The sequence below is a fragment of the Salvelinus alpinus genome, chromosome 12, assembly GCF_045679555.1.
Source record: "Salvelinus alpinus chromosome 12, SLU_Salpinus.1, whole genome shotgun sequence".
NCBI lineage: Eukaryota > Metazoa > Chordata > Actinopteri > Salmoniformes > Salmonidae > Salvelinus > Salvelinus alpinus.
In genome coordinates, this window is record NC_092097.1 from 1228238 (window position 1) to 1249456 (window position 21219).

At 42.0% G+C, this 21219-nt stretch overlaps 1 protein-coding gene across 2 annotated transcripts in view; it reads right to left on the reverse strand.

Moving 5' to 3' along the window:
- Positions 1 to 21219, reverse strand: part of unm_sa1614 (un-named sa1614) — a 96687-nt gene that overhangs the window by 61401 nt on the left and 14067 nt on the right. The window contains exons 2-12 of one of the 2 annotated variants that reach the window (XM_071334657.1): positions 17023 to 17095; positions 16602 to 16747; positions 16184 to 16258; positions 16019 to 16068; positions 13536 to 13665; positions 13127 to 13212; positions 12202 to 12277; positions 11024 to 11110; positions 8550 to 8650; positions 6686 to 6755; positions 3913 to 4000 (exon numbers count right to left, since the gene is read on the reverse strand). In XM_071334657.1, coding sequence (XP_071190758.1) covers positions 3913 to 4000; positions 6686 to 6755; positions 8550 to 8650; positions 11024 to 11110; positions 12202 to 12277; positions 13127 to 13212; positions 13536 to 13665; positions 16019 to 16068; positions 16184 to 16258; positions 16602 to 16747; positions 17023 to 17095 — 982 coding nt within the window. Of the gene's footprint in view, positions 1 to 3912; positions 4001 to 6685; positions 6756 to 8549; positions 8651 to 11023; positions 11111 to 12201; positions 12278 to 13126; positions 13213 to 13535; positions 13666 to 16018; positions 16069 to 16183; positions 16337 to 16601; positions 16748 to 17022; positions 17096 to 21219 lie in introns of those variants that run through there. The other variant, XM_071334658.1, reaches the window with a different exon arrangement.

The following is a 21219-nucleotide window of genomic DNA, read 5'->3' on the forward strand; positions in this document are numbered from 1 at the left end:
TTGAAAGACATCAGTCAGGAAGTTAAAGCTTGGTCGCAAATGGGTCTTCCAATTGGACAATGACCCCAAGCATACTTCTAAAGTTGTGGCAAAATGGCTTAAGGACAACAAAGTCAAGGTATTGGAGTGGCCATCACAAAGCCCTGACCTCAATCCTATAGAACATTTGTGGGCAGAACTGAAAAAGCGTGTGCGAGCAAGAAGTCCTACAAACCTGACTCAGTTACACCAGCTTTGTCAGAGGAATGGGCTAAAATTCACCCAACTTATTGTGGGAAACTTGTGGAAGGCTACCCGAAACGTTTGACCCAAGTTAAACAATTTAAAGGCAAAGCTATCAAATACTAATTGAGTGTATGTAAACTTCTGACCCACTGGGAATGTGATGAAAGAAATAAAAGCTGAAATAAATAATTCTCTACTATTATTCTGACATTTCACATTCTTAAAATAAAGTGGTCATCCTAACTGACCTAAGACAGGGAATTTTTACTAGGATGAAATGTCAGGAATTGTGAAAAACTGAGTTTAAATGTATTTGACTAAGGTGTATGTAAACCTCCAACTTCAACTGTATTTAGGGCAGCAGCCTCTAAGGTGCAGGGTTGAGTAACCGGGTGGTAGCCGGCTAGTGATGGCTATTTAACAGTTTGACGGCCTTGAGAAATAAGCGGTTTTTCAGTCACTCGGTCCCAGCTTTGATGCACTTGTACTGACCTAGCCTTCTGAATGAAAGCGGGGTGCAGGTGTTGCTCGGGTAGTTGATGTCCTTGATTATATTTTTGGCCTTCCTGTGATATCGGGTGCTGTAGGTGTCCTGGAGGGCAGGCAGGATGCTCTCCATTGTGCATCAGTAAAAGTGTGTGAGGGTCATAGGGGACAAGCCAAATTTCTTCAGCCTCCTGAGGTTGAAGAGGCACTGTTGCGCCTTCTTCACCACACTGTCTGTGTGGGTGGACCATTTCAGATAGTCAAATCAAATGTGATTTGTCACATGTGCCGAATACAACAGGTGTAGACCTTACCGTGTAATGCTTCCTTACAAGCCCTTAACCAACAATGCAGTTCAAGAAATAGAGTTAAGAAAATATTTACTATATAAACAAAAGTAAAAAAATATATAATAAAAAGTAACACATAAGATATTACAGTTTTCAGTGATGTGTACGCTGAGGAACTTGAAGCTTTCCACATTCTCCACTGCATGTGGATAGTGGCATGCTCCCTCTGCTTTTTCATGAAGTCCACGCTCAGCTCCTTCGTTTTGTTGACGTAGAGGGAGAGGTTATGTTCCTGGCACCACTCCACCAGGGCTTAAGACAATTAAATACTCTAACAAAAAAGCTGTTAGAATAATAAGTGAATGTATGTCCCTTAAGGTCCTTGTGTAATGTGATATTGTACCCCCTAGCCCAGTTGTCCTTTGAATATTATTTATATATACTTCTGTTCCCACATGTACTTCCTGTATTGATTTGTAAATAAAAAATTAAATTCAAACCACTCCACCAGGGCCCTCATCAGTGATGTATATGCCAAGGAACTTGAAGCTTTCCACCTTCTCCACCGCGGTCCCGTCGATATGGATAGGTGCATGCTCCCTCTGCTGTTTCCTGAACTCCACGATCAGCTACTTTGTTTTGTTGACTTTGAGTGAGAGGTTATTTTCCTGGCACCACTCTCCCAGGTCCCTCACCTCCTGCCTGTAGGCTGTCTCGTCATTGTTGGTAATCAGGCCTACTATGGTTGTGTTGTCTGCAAACTTAATGATTGAGTTGGAGGCGCGTGACCATTAGGGATGAAACGGTTACCAGTTTCACGATAATCCACAGTAAAATTCCTGATGATTAGTATTACCGTTTCAATTTTTTTATTATCATTAAAAACCGTGTTTGATTACCACGGTTTGAAAAACTCACGGTAAATACTGTCCAGCATCAACCAAAGTTAGCAACAGTTTGACGCCGGCGCAGCATGCAATGTGGGTTTTGTGTGAAAACATGGAGGAAGGCAGTGACAGCGCTCGGGAGATTTTTCAGCCTTCTTAGAGGATCAAATCTGAATTGTGGTCGTATTTGGGTTTTACATTAGTGCAGAGGGAAAGTTAATCGAAGATAGTAACCCTGTCTGCAGGGTTACCAAATGTGCCGGTTGAGAAAATACATGTATATATGGGAAAGATGTTTGAAAAGGGTATTTTTGTTCTCTCAAATTATTGAGAGGCCTGGCTTTCTAAAGCTGATGAAGGTTGCCGTGCCTCACTACAAAGTGAGCGCTGCTAATTTTATTTGTTGTTTGTTTATTTGCTTACTTAAGGTTGTGTTCATTTAAACCTGCACTAGGGAAACTTTTACCTCTCATGGCCACATGGTGCCATCTTTAAATGTTAATATTTTAATGTTTATGCTTGCTGGTTTTCAATATAAAACTTGGTGAAATGATTTCAGTGTGTGTATCAGTACTTTTTGATAATTTCTAGCACATTTTAACAATACCGTGATAATACTCATAACCATGATACTTTTGGTCACTATAATCGTGATATGAAATGTTCATACCGTTTCATCTCTAGTGTCCACGCAGTCATGGGTGAACAGGGAGTACAGGAGGGGGCTGAGTACGAACCCTTGTGGGGCCCCTGTGTTGATGATCATTGAAGTGGAGGTGTTGTATCCTATGTTCACCAGCTGGGGTCGGCCCGTCAGGAAGTCCAGGACCCAGTTGCACAGGACGGGGTTCAGGACCAGGGCCCCGAGCATCAACATTATGGTGTTGAAGGCTGAGCTATAGTCAATGAACAGCATTCTTATACAGGTATTCCTCTTGTCAAGATGGAATAGGGCAGTGTGCAGTGCAATGGCGATTGCATCGCCTGTGGATCTATCTAGGGTGTCAGCTAAGGTAGAGGTGATATGATCCTTAACTAGCCTCTCAAAGCACTTCATGATGACAGAAGAAGATGGTCATTTATTTCAGTTACCTTTGCTTTCTTGGGTAAAGGGACAATGGTGAACATCTTGAAGCAAGTGGGGACAGCAGACTGGGATAGGGAGAGATTGAATATGTCCGTAAACACTCCAGCCAGCTGGTCTGTGCATGCTCTGAGGAGGCGGCTAGGGATGCCGTCTGGGCCGGCAGCCTTGCGAGGGTTAACACGCTTAAACGTCTTACTCACGTCGGCCACGGAGAACGAGAGCTCATAGTCCTTGGGAGCGGGTCGCGTCGATGGCACTGTGTTATCCTCAAAGCGGGCGAAGAAGGTGTTTCGCTTGTCTGGGTGCAAGATATTATCCATAATGTGGCTGGTTTCCCCTTTGTAGTTGATTGTCTGTAGACCTTGCCACATACCTCTTGTGTTTGAGCCGTTGAATTGCGACTCCACTGTCTCTGTACTGATGTCTTGCCTGTGTGATTGCCTTACGGAGGGAATAACTACACTGTTTGTATTCAACCATATTCCCAGTCACCAGGCCATGGTTAAGTGAGGTGGTTTGCGCTTTCAGTTTAGCGCCAATGCTGCCATTTATTCACAGTTTCTGGTTTGGGTAGGTTTTAATAGTCACAGTGGGAACAAGATCCCCTATACCCTTCCTGATGAACTATGTCACTCTGTCCGTGTATACATCAATGTTATTATCCGAGGCTACCCGGAACATAGCAAAGTCTGCATGACAAAGTGTATGTGTGTGTTTTATATGGCATACGCAATATGCCTGAACTCATAATGAAAATAGGCAATGGTTGACAGGCATGATTATTTCAAACAGCGATGTTTCCAAATTATTTGGACTAAAACATTATATTGAATTTTGGTTGTTAGACTAACAGAGGAGAACAAATTACAGATGCAAATTAGACCGGAAAGTTACATTGTACGTATATTTTCAATCCTGGTTAGGGAGGCTGACTTACGAGAAATGAGGTCAAAGCACTTCTTGTCCTCCAGACTGGGCTTGACTTGGCAGGTGAGCAGGTTGAGTTTGGCTGGTGGTTTGTTGGGCTGAGGAAAGGATAGCATGGTTACTTCCAGGGAAGTCCCTCCTGCAGACGACAATTATGTATGCCATTGCCCCAACTGTTGACCAAGCTATGTTAAAGCTGAAATCTGACTTTGTTACCTTACAGAAAGCCCTAGTTGGTTTAAAATGTGTACTTAATGCAGGCAAGACTAAATACATGTTCTCAAGTTCTCGCACTGCTCTTTTTCACCAGGGTCTCTTTAGTATCATCTATCTCTTTGTCAATTCTGTTTTGCTTTGACAGGAGTGCAAGACACCGTTCTCTAATAGAACATGGTGATGATTAAACATGAGGTTTATTGTTATTTTCAGCAATTAAAGTGACCAACAGTGAAAAAACGCTGCTTCAATGACATTCAAATGCTGTTTCATGGCTGGAAATTGTGAACACTATAAGAGGAGGAAAGGGCAACGGGTGGGCCGCAAACAACATTTTGAAGGATATACAGATGAGCTAGGTAAAAAGCTAAGATTTAAAGTGGGCTTCTTTTTAAGAAATAGATCTTGCCTCTCCCTAAATAGCAGGAAGAATAACTTGAACAGTCAACTTTCCTGACATTTCTTGATTATGGTGACACCATTTACCAGATTGCAGCAGCCACTACTCTTAAACCTTTGGATGCCGTCTACCATAGCAGCATTTGTTTTATCACTGGTGACAGTTTTAATACTCACCACTACATCGTGTATCAAAAGGTTGGCTGGTCTTCATTAAAGGCCAGTAGATCAATTCATTACACTCTTTTTGTTTACAAAAGCCATACTACCCAAGATTCCAACTTTCCTAACTTCGTTGCTAACGTATAAAAGAACCAAACCAATCCTGCGAGCGGGTTAACTCGAGGTCCCTCTGATCTCGACCAATTAAGGTAAATCCTCTTTTAGTTTTAGCCTCTCAGCCTATTGCGGACAGTCTGAGCACTGATGGAGGGATTGTGCGTTCCTGGTGTAACTCGGGCAGTTGTTGTTGCCATCTTGTACCTGTCCCGCAGGTGTGATGTTCGGATGTACCGATCCTGTGCAGGTGTTGTTACACGTGGTCTGCCCCTGCGAGGACGATCAGCTATCCGTCCTGTCTCCCTATAGCGCTGTCTTAGGCGTCTCACAGTACGGACATAGGAATGTATTGCCCTGGCCACATCTGCAGTCCTCATGCTTCCTTGAGGCATGCCTAAGGCACATTTACGCAGATGAGCAGGGACCCGGGGCATCTTTCTTTTGGTGTTTTTCAGAGTCCGTAGAAAGGCCTCTTTAGTGTCCGAAGTTTTTATAACTGTGACCTTAATTGCCTACAGTCTAAGCTGTTAGTGTCTTAATTATGGCTGCATCCCGCTACCGGGATCGATATGACAACAGCCAGTGAAAGTGCAGGGCGCCAAATTCAAACAACAGAAATCTCATAATTAAAATTCCTCAAACATACATGTGTCTTATATCATTTTAAAGGTAATCTTGTTGTTAATCCCACCAAAGTGTCCGATTTCAAATATGCTTTTCAGTGAAAGCACTACAAACGATTATGTTAGGTCACCATCAAACCACAATAAGCACAGCCATTTTTCCAGCAAAAGATTAGCAGTCAGAAAAAGCAGAAATAGAGATAAAATTAAATCACTAACCTTTGATTATCAGATGACACTCATAGGATTTCATGTTACACAATACATGCATGTTTTGTTTGATAAAGTTCATATTTATAACAAAAAATCGGAGTTTACATTGGCGCGTTACATTCACTAGTTCCAAAAACATCAAGTGTTTTTGCATAGCCACATCGCTTCAACAGAAATACTCATCATAAATGTAGATGATAATACAAGTTACACACATGGAATTATAGATATACCTCTCCTTAATGCAACCGCTGTGTCAGATTTCAAAAACACTTTACGGAAAAAGCCAGAAATCTTGCTTGTTTGTAGGTGACCAAATACTTATTTTCCACCATAATTTGCAAATAAATTCATAAAAAATCCTACAATGTGATTTTCTGGATTTTTTTTCTCATTTTGTCTGTCAGAGTTGAAGTGTACCTATGATGACAATTACAGGCCTCTCTCATCTTTTTAAGTGGGAGAACTTGCACAATTGGTGGCTGACTAAATACTTTTTTGCCCCACTGTAGGCCTAATGTACCTCTGATTGGCTATGGCGCATCGGTCTGCGTAGACTCTGGTTCTGGACGAGACAGATGTCTTTATTAGGTGTTATTTACTTACTGCAGTGTCAATTGTCCAAATGCACGGCCGCTTTCCCACTCTATACTGCTATAGAATTTTCACAAATGCCTGAGAATGTTTAGGATTTACTTATACTAAGAATTTATGAAAACGTGAAAATGACCATATCTAAGTGTTTGCTTGTCAGAAAATGCAACAAAAACAAAATTGTCATACTCTTCCTGGTGGTGTAATTGAACAGATTTGTTTAATGTTTAATGTTGCTAAAATGCTGTCAGTTGCACTTTAAGCATTAAAGTTGCACTTTACTTTAGGGTACAGAAATTGGCAGGTATTTACTAAGAGATAACATGGTAAAATGGTTATCACATAGGTTATTACTATCACGTTTGATTCTTTGGGATTCATAAAAAAAAACACCAGGGACTATTTGGTACCAGGTTATCATCAATTGTGTCAGAAGATAATCCACAACACTGAACTCACAGTTCCATGTGCAATAGTTAGGTAGCAGTTCTGCACCGTGCAATTCCTCTTCTGCCACATCTTTCTCAACCTGCACGGAACAAATAACAAGAGTGAACATTTTTCAGCCTACAAACTGACTGAGGTACTGATGTAATTGTATAGAAGCTCAAATGAAATTCTCACTATACACATAGTAATACTACATCCGTCTAGTATAAATAGGATTTCACTTGTACAGTGGAAAGAAAGTATGTGAACCCTTTGGAAATACCTGGATTTCTGCATAAATTGGTTATAAATTGTGATTTAATCTTCATCTAAGTCACAACAATAGACAAACACAGTGTGCTTAAACTAAGAACACTCAAATTATTGTATTTGTCTTGTCTATATTGAATACATCATTTAAACATTCAGTGTAGGTTGGGAAAAGTATGTGAACCACTAGGCGAATGACTTCAAAAGTTAATTGGAGTCAGCTAACCTGGAGTCCAATCAATGAGACGAGATTGGAGATGATGGTTAGAGCTGCCCTGCCCTATAAAAAAAACTCACAAAATTTGAGTTTGCTATTCGCAAGAAGCATTGCCTGATGTGAACCATGCCTCAAACAAAAGAGATCTCAGAAGACCTAAGATTAAGAATCGTAAACTTATATAAAGCTGGAAAGGGTTACAAAAGTATCTCTAAAAGCCTTGATGTTCATCAGTCCACGGTAAGACAAACTGTCTACAAATGGAGAAAGTTCAGCACTGTTGCTACTCTCTCTAGGAGTGGCTGTCCTGCAAAGATGACTGCAAGATCACAGTGCAGAAGGCTCAATGAGGTTAAGAAGAATCCTAGTGTCAGCTAAAGACTTACAGAAATCTCTGGAACATGCTAACATCTCTGTTGACGAGTCTACGATACGTAAAACACTAAACAAGAATGGTGTTCATGGGAGGACACCACAGAAGAAGCCACTGCTGTCCAAAAAAGACATTGCTGCATGTCTGAAGTTCGCAAAATGTTCCACAGCGCTACTGGTCAAATATTCTGTGGACAGATGAAACTAAATTTGAGTTGTTTGGAAGGAAGGAACACACAACACTATGTGTGGAGAAAAAAAGGCACTGCACACCAACATAAAAACCTCCCCCAACTGTAAAGTATGATGGCGGGAGCATCATGGTTTAGGGCTGCTTTGCTGCCTCAGGGGCTGGACATCTTAGTATCATCGACAGAAAAATGAATTCACAAGTTCATCAAGACATTTTGCAGGAGAATGTAAGGCTATCTGTCCGCCTATTGAAGCTCAACAGAAGTTGGGTGATGCAACAGGACAACGTCCCAAAACGCAGAAGTAAATCAACAACAGAATGGCTTCAACAGGAGAAAATACACCTTCTGGAGTGGCTCAGTCGGAGTTCTGACCTCAACCCGATTGAGATGCTGTGACATGACCTCAAGAGAGCAGTTCACATCCCAAAAATATTGCTGAACTGAAACAGTTTTGTAAAGAGGAATGGTCCAAAGTCCCTCCTGACCTTTGTGCAGGTCTGTTCCGCCAACTACAGAAAACATTTGGTTGAGGTTATTGCTGCCAAAGGGAGGGTTAACCAGTTATTAAATCCAAGGGTTCACATACTTTTTCCACCCAGCACTGTGAATGTTTACACGGTGTGTTCAATAAAGACATGAAAATGTATAATTGTTTGCGTGTTATTAGTTTCAGCACATTGTGTTTGTCTATTGTAGTGACTTAAAATGTTATCTGATCATCTATGACACATTTATGCAGAAATACAGGTAATGCCAAAGGGTTCACATACTTTTTCTTGCCACTGTAGGTATGACAATTCTGCTTGGGATAATGACTTTCACACAGATAAAGTGTTCATACCCGTCACTTCTCTTGTAGAGGTATCCCGCTTTCTCTGTGCCATAATGTTTGTTGCCTTGCAGCTGGTGCATGCTGTAGAATGTCTGCTTGCTCAAGGAGTCCTGGGTTTGACAAAGAGATGGAGGTCATTTACAAGATTCCCTACCACGTCATCCATTATTTTCTATAATGTACAGAGCGTCACCATTTATCCCTTTACAAGCATTTCGCTACACCTGCAATAACATCTGCTAAACATGTGTATGTGACCAATAAACATTTATTTTATTTGACATATTCCATATTAACATATCATGACTCAAGTTTCGATATCTAGATCCTGTGACTCAAGCAGTGAGGAACACGGAAAGCAGAAATGTGATGTGACAAACAAGACAGATTAACGTATGCATGCAAGTACAGTAGTAGCTGAGTGGTAGGTCAGACAGTGTTATTTGACAAGAAGAGATTGTCTAAGATCAGCCATAACATCATAACACATACTAAACAAAAGTTTCTAAAAAAGGGTGATTCATAAAAAGTACAAATAGCCCTTGAATGTAAAACATTTAGCTTGTTGCACAAGGACTGAATAGAACCACCACAGGTGTACAGTGCATTCGAAGTATTCAAACCTGATGACTTTTTCCACATTTTGTTATGTTACAGCCTTATTCTAAAATTGATCAAATATTATTTTTTTCTCATCAATCTACACACAATAGCCCATAATGAAAGCAAAAAACAGGTTTCTAGAAATGTTTGCAAATGTATTTATTTTTAATTTAAAAAATGAAATACCTTATTTTCATAAGTATTCAGACCCTTTGCTATGAGACTCAAAATTGAGCTCAGGGGCATCCTGTTTCCATTGATCATCCTTGAGATGTTTCTACAACTTGATTGGAGTCCATCTGTGGTAAATTCAATTGATTGGACATGATTTGGAAAAACACACACCGGTCTGTATAAGGTACCACAGTTGACAGTGCATGTCAGAGCAAAAACCAAGCCATAAGGTCAAAGGAATTGTCCGTAGAGCTCCAAGACAGGATTGTGTCAAGGCACAGATCTGGGGAAGGGTACCGAAACAATTCTGCAGCATTGAAGGTCCCCAAGAACACAGTGGCCTCCATCATTCTTAAATTAATGAAGTTTGGAACCACCAAGACTCTTCCTAGAGCTGGCCACCTGGCCAAACTGAGCAATCGGGGGAGGTGGTGGTACGCATGACAGACCTCCAGAGTTCCTCTGTGGAGATGGGAGAAACTTCCAGAAGGACAACCATCTCCGCAGCACTCCACCAATCAGGCGTTTATGGTAGAGTGCTCAGACGGAAGCCACTCCTCAGTAGGCATTTGGCAGGCACATGACACCCCACTTGGAGTTTGCCAAAAGGCACCTAAAGGACTCTCAGACCATTAGAAACAAGATTCGCTGGTCTGATGAAAGCAAGATTGAATTGTTTGGCCTCAATGCAAAGCGTCACGTCTGGAGGAAAACTGGCACAATCCCTACTGTGAAGCATGTTGGTAGCAGCATCATGTTGTGGGGATGCTGTTAAGAGGCAGGGACTGGGAGACTAGTCAGGATCGTGGGAAAGATGAACGGAGCAAAGTACAGAGATCCTTGATGAAAACCTGCTACCAGAGCGCTCAGGACCTCAGACTGGTTCAGCTTCCAACATGACAACAACCCTAAGCATACAACCAAGACAACACAGGAGTGGCTTTGGGACAAGTCTCTGAATGTCCTTGAGTGGCCAAGCCAGAGCCCAGACTTGAACACCTCTGGAGAGACCTGAAAATAGCTTTGCAGCGACGCTCCCCATCCAACCTGACAGAGCTTGAGAGGATGTGAGAAACTCTCCAAATACAGGTGTGCCAAGCTTGTAGAGTCATACCCAAGACGATTTGAGGCTGTAATCACTGCCAAAGGAGTAAAGGGTCTGAATAGTTATGTAAATGTCTTATTTCCATTTTTATTTTTTATACATTTACAAAAAAGTTTCTTAACACCTGTTTTTGCTTTGTCATTATGGGGTATTGTGTGTAGATTAATGAGGGGGAAAAAAACAAACATACATTTTAGAATAAGGCTATTACGTAACAAAATGAGGAAAAAGTCAAGTAGTCTGAATTCTTTCCGAATGCACTGCATTTCCAGGTTTTTGGTTATTAACTTTATTTTTTATCATATGCAAGTACTGTACATATCAAGTAAATCAAATTCAACTTATTCTCCTTGACTAGACGACTTGCAGGATTGAAATAAAACCAATGTTAATACTTCTATATAATGAATTACAACATCCACATTTAGTGAGATAATACTCACCCCATATGAGCATGGAAGATAAATGCTTTACTCAAGAAGCATTTAAAAATATATATATATTACTCTTAAACAACCTCAAATGTCACATTTTTTACATAGACAGGCACATTTAGAATTTCAATCAAACCTGTATGTATGGTGTGTGTGTGTGCCCTCACCTCTTTGAGCTCAGGCTGCAGTGAGGGCCGGAGCTGGTCTCTCAGAGAGCAGAGTTGTCTCTTCTCCTCGTCCTGTCTGTGTTTGATCTGGACAGAGACAGAGCACATTCAATAATACCCTCATCATCACCACCCAACACACACACACACTCTAGACCTCCCATACACACACTCCACCCACCCCTCACATCCTTTCCCTCCAAACACATTCCAGGTCGCACAAATTGATTGCGTGAATGGCTGCTTTAAAACAATCTCGTTGAGTATAAAAATCTTCCTTTAATACCCAATGGTTGTGAAAATGTATTGCTTAAACCCATCCAAACTTTTCAGTTCTACAGCAGTGTTTAGGGGGTAGGAGCTAGAGACTAGGGATAAAACATTTGTAATTTAGCCCAAGGAAATCTGCCAGAGGCATTACAGGTGTTCCGACAGCAAAAGTCCTCATAGCCCTTCACCGTGCAGGATAGGGTAGTCATAAACAGAGCACGTTTGGTCGTTTACTGGCTCACTATGATCTACACGAACAACCATTGTGCAGTGTCTACTCTGATGGAGTTGATCCAGTTGGATGTTGATCAAAGGGTACTGTCTGTGTGAGCTGTAGGGTGGGGAGAGTGTTCAGAATGCAGATGCCCTGCTTCAGTCACATGTGCAAGTTTTCTGCCCATAGCGCAGCATGAATGGCTCTCTGAATAGAGCGGTAGTGGTTTGAGGCTAACTGAGCTGATTATCTCTATCTACACTAAATGTGAGTAAAGGGCTAACAGCGTGGGCTGTTTATCTCAATAGAATCTTAAATGGAACCCAACAGCTGGGAGAGAGGACAGTCACCGACTACTGATGACAGGAGTAAAAAAATTAACAGTTCAGATTATATCTTTTATATGGTTTCTGGAGAGAATCCTTACATCTGTTCAAGGCGGGTTTGTAGCAAAACCAAAATCAATCAGTTGTGTGGGGGATGGTTGCAACAGAAAACCAAAACCGCAGTTGATTGCAAACGGCTCATTCTGAGACTGCAGTAGGGGGTGTTTGTAGTGAACATCACCTTTGCAAGTTGCCATTTGATCGAACACCAGAATGTGCAGGGCTCATCTGTGAAAGAGACCGTGGTCTCAACATACTCCCTGCTTAAATAAAGGTTAAATAAAATGAATTAGTGGAATGCCACTCACAGTGCCCAGCGCTCCTGTGAGCTCGTCAATATACTGCTTGAGCTTCTCTGTGGCCACCAGGCACTCCTGAAAGAAACTGACAAAAGGAAATATCAGTTTATTGCCACATTGTGTGTGTATGTGAGAGTATGTGTGAGTGTGTGTGAGAATGAGTGAGTGAGTGTTTGGATGTGTTGCAGGATGGGCTAGCATGTTTCCCGATTCTGGTCACATATGATGGCGCATGGCGGCCATAGAGGGGAGGGAGAGTCAGTCACAGGGGATATTGTGTTTAACATCTAACTGATGTGTTTGGCACACGCAATTGAAGCTCTACTGAAAGATGAAAATGAGTTCTACAATAGGCTGGTTCTCATCTGGTTATCTGTATATGATCATGCCATCATACTGCTACTGCATGACCCTCGGGCAAATCTAAAACCGCAACCATTATGTCAACTCATTTCGCAACCACTTATCTTGTTCAAAAGCATTTTTTAATAAATCACCCTTTACTCAATATAATGCATCAATATGTCTATCAACCCTCTGGAGTCCAAGCCTGAATTTCCCCAACAGGTTTTATTATATCATAATCTAGATAAACCATAAGTGTTATGTATTTTATAAAACACTTTGAGCTAGCACAGTAATACAGTATGTGGGACAGACATGATTTACATATTTCAATAAGATATAAAGTCATATGATTGAAAAAGTTATTGGATTTTTCAGGAAAGCAGAAGTAAGATCATTAGGCAATAGCTTTTTTTCAATGTACTTACAGTACAGTATACAATCACTCCACTCTCCCCATTATTTTTACCACCTGAGGTTCTCCTTTTGCTCAATAAACCTCAGAGCAACAGAGAGACACACTCACGTTTAGCTGAGAAGTTAATTTCTCCCCCTGACCTTTAGTTAGACAGAGACCACATTGCCTTACTTGCACTGGGAGTGATAGTGCTTGATGAGATTCTGAAGCAGGTCGACACCTTTCTTAGTCTTGATTTCGTTCACTTTGATGAGGTACTACAAGAAACACAGGAGAAGCAAACGTTTTTATGGTTGAGTTACTCATCCATTGAATAAGCCAATGTGTCCATCGAGCAATCGTTAAGACAGAGAAACTACAGATTCCAATGGAAGACCTTGGAGCTATTCAGAAAGGTTTCATATCTGAAACTCTACGTCATTACGGGATAAGAGGTCAAACCCTGAGGTAACACCCCATTCTCAGAAGGCACAAATGTTGGCCAAAGCTCAAAGCCAGAACTGTTAATCAGATGTCAAAACTTTGAGACTCCCCCATATAATTTGAATAAGAACCCCTCTATACAGTAGATCCCGCTCACCTCACACATCTGTAGCTGGAACATCCTGCGCTCCTTCTCCAGCTCCTCTGCGATCTCTCCCCCGCTCACCTCTGTGCGCACCATGCCGTACTGCTTGGCCAGCTCCCGCTTCTCCTTTTCGATCTTGGTGCTGAGTGATACAATATAATAGTAGTTCCTCTCAGGTCAGTCAAAGAGATAAACACACTGGTACCGCTCATTACGGTTGGTTGATTCATACAGTTGAGAGAATTGGACAAAATTGCTATTCTAAACTCAGCTTAAAAAGAAACGTCCTCTCACTGTCAACTGCGTTTATTTTCAGCAAACTTAACATGTGTAAATATTTGTATGAACATAACAAGATTCAACAACTGAAACATAAACAAGTTCCACAGACATGTGATTAACAGAAATAGAATAATGTGTCCCTGAACAAAGGGGGGGGTGTCAAAATCAAAAGTAACAGTCAGGATCTGGTGTGGCCACCAGCTGCATTAAGTTCTGTAGTGCATCTCCTCCTCATTGACTGCACCAGATGTGCCAGTTCTTGCTGTGAGATGTTACCCCACTCTTCCACCAAGGCACCTGCAAGTTCCCAGACATTTCTGGGGGGAATGGCCCTAGCCCTCAACCTCCGATCCAAAAGGTCCCAGACGTGCTACATGGGATTGAGATCCGGGCTCTTTGCTGGCCATGGCTGAACACTGACATTCCTGTCTTGCAGGAAATCATGCTCAGAACGAGCAGTATGGCTGGTGGCATTGTCATGCCAGAATGAGCCTGCAGGAAGGGTACCACATGAGGGAAGAGGATGTCTTCCCTGTAACGCACAGGACTGAACAAGCTCAGTCCGATGATGCTGTGACACACCGCCCCAGACCATGACAGACCCTCCACCTCCAAATCGATCCTGATCCAGAGTACAGGCCTCGGTGTAACGCTCACTCCTTCGACGATAAACGTGAATCTGACTATCACCTGGTGAGACAGGGCGACGTTGTTGCCGGGGATGTCTAGTGAGAACCTGCCTTAACACAGGCCTACAAGCCCTCAGTCCAGCCTTTCTCAGCCTATTGCGGACAGTCTGAGCACTGATGGAGGGATTGTGCGTTCCTGGTGTAACTCGGGCAGTTGTTGTTGCTATCCTGTACCTGTCCCGCAGGTGTGATGTTTGGATGTACCGATCCTGTGCAGGTGTTGTTACACGTGTTCTGCCACTACGAGGACGATCAGCTGCCCGTCCTGTCTCCCTGTAGCGCTGTCTTAGGCGTCTCACAGTACGGGCATTGCAATTTACTGCCCTGGCCACATCTGCAGTCCTCATGCCTCCTTGCAGCATGCCTAAGGCACATTCACGCAGATGAGTAGGGACCCTGGGTATCTTTCTTTTGGTGTTTTTCAGAGTCAGTAGAAAGGCCTCTTTAGTGTCCCGAGTTTTCATAACTTTGACCTTAATTGCCTACCGTCTGTAAGCTGTTAGTGTCTTAACGACCGTTCCACAGGTGCATGTTTATGGTTCATTGAACAAGCATGGGAAACAGTGTTTAAACCCTTTACAATGAAGATCTGTGAAGTTATTTGGATTTTTACGAAATATCTTTGAAAGACAGGGTCCTGAAAAGGGGAAGTAAATGTTTTTGCTGAGTTTCTATGTTTGCGATCATACCATAGGGAAGAATGTGATATTGATAAGGGATACTGATTATATTTCACATGAGAAATAGTATGACTACTATTAATGCAAAAAATCATATGAATGGTAAATCATTATGTAATGGTTAATATTACGTAATATTATGTAATGGTGCTGGGCTGTACAGTATTGTTGTCATATGATGTTTTTGAGGTCATTTGCATCGAAAATCAGAAGATTGGATTCAGGCCTTGGGGAAAACGAGACTGTGGGGAGCTTGAACAGGAATGGCTTGTAATAAGAGCATATAGAGAATCATTCAAATGATGCACGGCTCAACCACTGTTTCCAGTACAGGGGATGTGAATGTGGTGTCAAGGGCAGCTGTACCTCTGACCCCGTTAGTGGGAGCAGACACACAGACGAATAAAAACCCACCATGGACAAATTGCCCGACTGAAAACAGCCCCACAGAGTACAGTAATTCAAAGCTGGTTGCTATGACACTTAAAACCTTCTTTAAATAGGAACAGGTCCATTTTGTCTTGTTGGTGGAGGATATAACTTCTGTCTCTTGGACCAAATTTGTGACATGAACAATAACTCTTGCACCACAAATCAAAACAATATCCTCCAGCCCATTGGCCTGGCAATAAACCAGCCTGTTGTGTCTACTTAATTAAAACAGCTATACAGAATTTAAAAAAATACAGCAATATTTCAGTTGACTGTAGGAAGTATGAATGCAATGCATTGTATTGATATGGAGCAAATGCATCATTCGGCACTGGTGTGAAAATGTAAAAGCCAGGTAAAATCATTGGTCCCTCACCAGGACCATTTAGCTGTTGGGCAGATGTACACTCACAATTTATTTTCATAGTCCCGCCATGCTTTGTCAAACGGCTTTTTCAAATCCTGACGGAGAAGAGAACAGAAACGTTGCATTATTTTAGAGGGGTCATCACAAATAAGCAATACGACAATGATATTTGAGCGAGGCAAGATCAGCTATTTGACATTTTAGACTTACCCCTTTGACCTCTTTCAGGTCTCCTTTTACTAGAGAGTCCAGGAAGAAGTTGATGTTGTGCAGCATGCTCTTTAACTGATGGGAAGACACACTCAGTTCACGTCCAGTTGTGGTGGGTTACAATACGCACAATGTCACACTGTCACTGAGGAGCTTTGAAGTAGACACAACAGAAACACATTCTAACTGATTATTCAAGTTTGAGGTAGTTGGTTTTTTTTCACAAAAGAGGTTTACGTCAGAACTTTGAATGAGACAAAGTATCACAGATACTATCACAGAGAGCTGAAAGAGGACTGAAGTAAAAAGCAACGCACATTATCTGCCAAGTGAGTTCTCTTCTCGCCTAATGAGATGTCTGACCTTTTTTAATCGTTTTTTGTTTGTTTATACTCTCGAAAGCAATCTTCTCTCTCACCAAGTTCTTTATTGGCGTCAACAGCTCTTTGGAAAATTCAGCAAACTTAGTGAAGGCAGAGGCCACTTCCTTCTCTCCATTGGAGCGGAAATTCACAACCAGTTTCTCCATGGAACTGATGTACAGCTCCAGATGGGAGATATGGTCTATAAGGGGGAAAGGGACAATACGTTTAGCACACATACATAACAGCAGATGACAGGTTTCACTAGATCAGTGTTAACAGGCCCACATGATTCCTACACGGTACTCTAGGTAACGGCTACCATTTGTGCTATAGATCTTGGATAAAAGGTGCTATTCTGTGTGCTGCAAATCACATAGAATAATAGGCACAATTGGCACTTGTTTTGCACTGTTCCCCAGTTCTATTAAATGTACCAAACAAAATGATGATTTATTCAATATGATTGTGTTTTACCTTGACCTGAAGCATACTTGGCTTTCGCAGCTTTCTTCATTTTCTGCAAGACTGTTCTGTCACAGTCCAAAGCCTGTAAAACATATACAAAACAATAATTTAGGGCTTGGCCAGAATTGTATTTTATGTTTCTGAAAACAGTTCTAAATATATGTTTTATGAGTAGTACATGACCCTAGCATGGCAACAAATTAATGCTTAGTGGATTTAATGGGCTTTCTCTATTCTGATTGGTTCTCAACCAAACTAGGCTAAAATTGACAGTGAAGTAGTCCAATGTGTCGAATTTTCATTTATTTAGTAACTGTATCAAAATATAATTATAAATAGTATTGTAAAAATTCATACCGGTATGTGTATCCATACTGGTACACCTTGAGGGGCGGTTTCCCGGATACATATTAAGATTAGTTTTAGACTAAAAAACACTTTAAAATAGATATTCTCCGTTGAGCTTGCTTATTAGTCCAGGACTTGGCTTTATTCTGGTGTCCGGGAAACCGCCTCTAAAAGTATAGCGCACGATTTTGGTAATTAAGCCCCTTTTCTACTTACCCATAGTCAGATGAGCTCATGGATACCATCTTTATGTCTCTGCATGCTTTGAAGGAAGTTGAAGGTAGTTTCACGAGCCATTGCTAACTACCATTAGCACAATGACTGGAAGTCTACCTGAACAGCTAGCATGCTCATGAAACTAATTTCAACTTCCTTCAAAGCATGCAGAGACAAAGCCAAAAATGGCCTTACATGCCAAAATCTCGCACTATCCCTTTAAAATAAGATATATCGCCCAGCCCTACAAGAATTCACTGCTCTTTTCCCCTTTTAACCATGCATTTCACCATATATAAGCCCAACAATAAACCAGCACAGCTAATCTTAAAACTTTGTTCTTTGATGTGCATGGCTTGATGATTGATCGCATCCATAAAAAAGTGGTGACTTGTGCAGAGGCTTGTGAATAGAAGGCTATGGTCAATGAAACATGTTTCTACCGTTGATAAAGAGGCAATTCAACATGTCATAGCCTAATTCAGAACACCAAACACATAGACTGTATAAGACAGACCCAAACAAAAACGTACACTAAGAATGTGACATAGTATGGTGTGTATAGTATGTTATTGTTTAAGGTAAAACAATTCACCCAAAGACATATTTTTGAGTCTGATACATCATGTTGTGGCAGCAGTTATAACACTTACAGTAGAAACTCTTAAGAATACCACAATGATGTGCCATCATGCAAATTCAATGAACATCATATTCATATGGTTGAACAAAAAATCCGTTAATTTACAAAGCTCTCACTGTTACATAACACTAGCCTAATTATGCTTGATTAAAATGGAGCATATGCTAAAATCTATGTTCATGTCCGTAATATAGGCCCCTCTTCACACTCGTGCACACACAAACACACATAGAGAGAAATAGAAATGTGTGATGTGAAGAGCACTGGGGGTTTGGTGTGCCCTTGCAAAGAATGCCCCCATCACTGCTATTCATCACAAGGCAATTTTGGAGCACATAAGCGAGCAAGGCAAGATAAATGGTAGTTGGGAGTTTTTAACAATGAGGTATGCGAATGAGGCTGGCGGTGTGGAAAGATATTTATATAGCCTCATTTACACCTAGTGCTAGCATGCGTCCTTTGTCCTGATCTTATCGTTGCATCTACACATGGTAGTAAAAAGTGTCTCATCTGTCCACTGTGGGAGGGACCAGATATCCTGGTCCCTCCCTTTATGGAAATTATTCGACCGCTACTCCTTCAAAATAACATGTATTTATTTATTTTAAGAAACATATGCCATAAGTCAACGGTGTCACCTGATAATGACTTTAGAAGGTGGAGTAATGATGATTTAAATGGTTTCACTGTTCAGGTCTGTATATACTCCGGAGGTGATCAGAAAGATCTGATCACAATGAGTCTTTTAATCGTATATACTTGTCAAACAATGCATAATGTGGACACGATCAGGAAAAAGGATGCATGTTAGACCAAGGTATAGACAGAGCTTAAAATAAAAAAAGGTAGCTAAGTAGACAATTTAAATCGGTACAGAGTCAATGTGCGAATAGGTCAATGTACATGTAGGTAGAGTTATTAAAGTGACTATGCATAGATGATAACAGAATAGCAGCAGTGTAAAGGAGGGGGGGGGGGGGGCAATGCAAATAGTCTGGGTAGCCATTTGATTAGCTGTTCAGGAGTCTTATGGCTGGGGGGGTAGAAGCTGTTTAGAAGCCTCCTGGACCGAGACTTGGCGCTCCGGTAAAACTTGCTATGCAGTAGCAGAAGGAACAGTCTATGACTAGGGTGGCTGGAGTCTGACTATTTTTAGGGCCTTCCTCTGACACCGCCTGGTATAGAGGTCCTGGATGGCAGGATGCTTGACCACAGTGATGTACTGGGCCGTTCACACTACCCTCTGTAGTGCCTTGCGGTCGGAGGCCGAGCAGTTGCCATACCAGGCAGTGATGCAACCAGTCAGGATGCTCTCGATGGTGCAGCTGTAGAACCTTTTGAGGATGTGAGGACCCATGCCTAACCTTCTCAGTCTCCTGAAGGGGAATAGGTTTTGTTGTGCCCTTTTCAAATAGGAATTTGTCTTGGTGTGCTTGGACCATGATAGTTTGTTGGTGATGTGGAAACCAAGGAACTTCAAGCAACCAACCTGCTCCACTGCAGCCCCGTCGATGAGAATGGGTGCATGCTCGGTCCTCCTTTTCCTGTAGTCCACAATCATCTCCTTTGTCTTGATCACGTTGAGGGAGAGGTTGTTGTCCTGGCACCACACGGCCAGGTCTCTGACCTCCTCCCTATAGGCTGTCTCGTCAATGTCAGTGATCAGGCCTACCACTGCTGTGTCATCGGCAAACTTAATGATGGTGTTGGAGTCCTGCCTGGCCGTGCAGTCATGAGTGAACAGGGAGTACAGGAGGGGACTGAGCACGCACCCCTGAGGGGCCAATGTGTTACCTCCCCTTACCACCTGGGGGGCGGCCCGTCTGGAAGTCCAGGTTCTAGTTGCAGAGGGAGGTGTTTAGACCCAGGGTCCTTAGCTTATTGATGAGCTTTGAAGGCACTATGGTGTTGAACGCTGAGCTGTAGTCAATGAACAGCATTCTCACATAGGTGTTCCTTTCATCCAAGTGGGAAAGGGCAGTGTTGAGTGCAATAGAGATTGCATCATCTGTGGATCTGTTGGGGTGGTATGCAAATTGGAGTGGGTCTAGAGTTTCTGGGAAAATGGTGTTGATGTGAGCCATGACCAGCCTTTTGAAGTACTTCATGGCTAAAGACGTCAATTAAGCAGGTTACCTTAGAGTGGCTGAACAACGACTCTATCAACATACAGCTGGCTGGTTATACGCTGTACCGGCAGGATAGAACAGCAGCGTCTGACAAGGGGCGGCGGACTATGTCTCAAGCAATTGCTCGCCTGAGGTAGAGCATCTCATGATAAGCTGTAGACCACACTATCTACCTAGAGAGTGTATCTGTATTTTTCATAGCTGTTTACATACCACCACAGTCAGAGGCTGGCACTAAAACAGCATTTAATGAGCTGTATTCTGCCATAAGCAAACAAGACAACGCTCACCCAGAGGTGGCGCTCCAAGTAGCCGGGGACTATAATGCAGGGAAACTTAAATCCATTTTACCAAACTTCTATCAGCATGTTAAATGTGCAACCAGAGGGAAAAAAACTCTGGACCACCTTTACTTCGCACACAGAGACGCATACAGAGCTCTCCCTCACCCTCCATTTGGCAAATCTGACCATAATTCTATCCTCCTGATTCCGGCTTACTGGGGATGGGAGGTATACCGTTTTTTTATGATATACCGGTTTTGATGCAGGGACCGGTTTGGGTTTTTACTTTACCTTCACTGCCGGTATTTGAATGTTTGGTTTGTTAAATGTGATACGCCATGTGTAATGTTAATTGTTATAGTTTACTTCGCTACTTGAAGTCATCTCACTCCGCTCTTTCTCTCTGTGCCTCTTTCCACACAGACCTCAATGCAGCACATGCAATAATGTTGATGACAACAATGCTGTTTTCACTTTGCTTCTTAATATAAATCCAGTAGCATTCTATAAGTGACACTATTCGTTTGTGTTTCTTACATCAGCAAACAGCTAGTTTGTCTTTTCTTCGCAAGTTGCCTTAAAACTT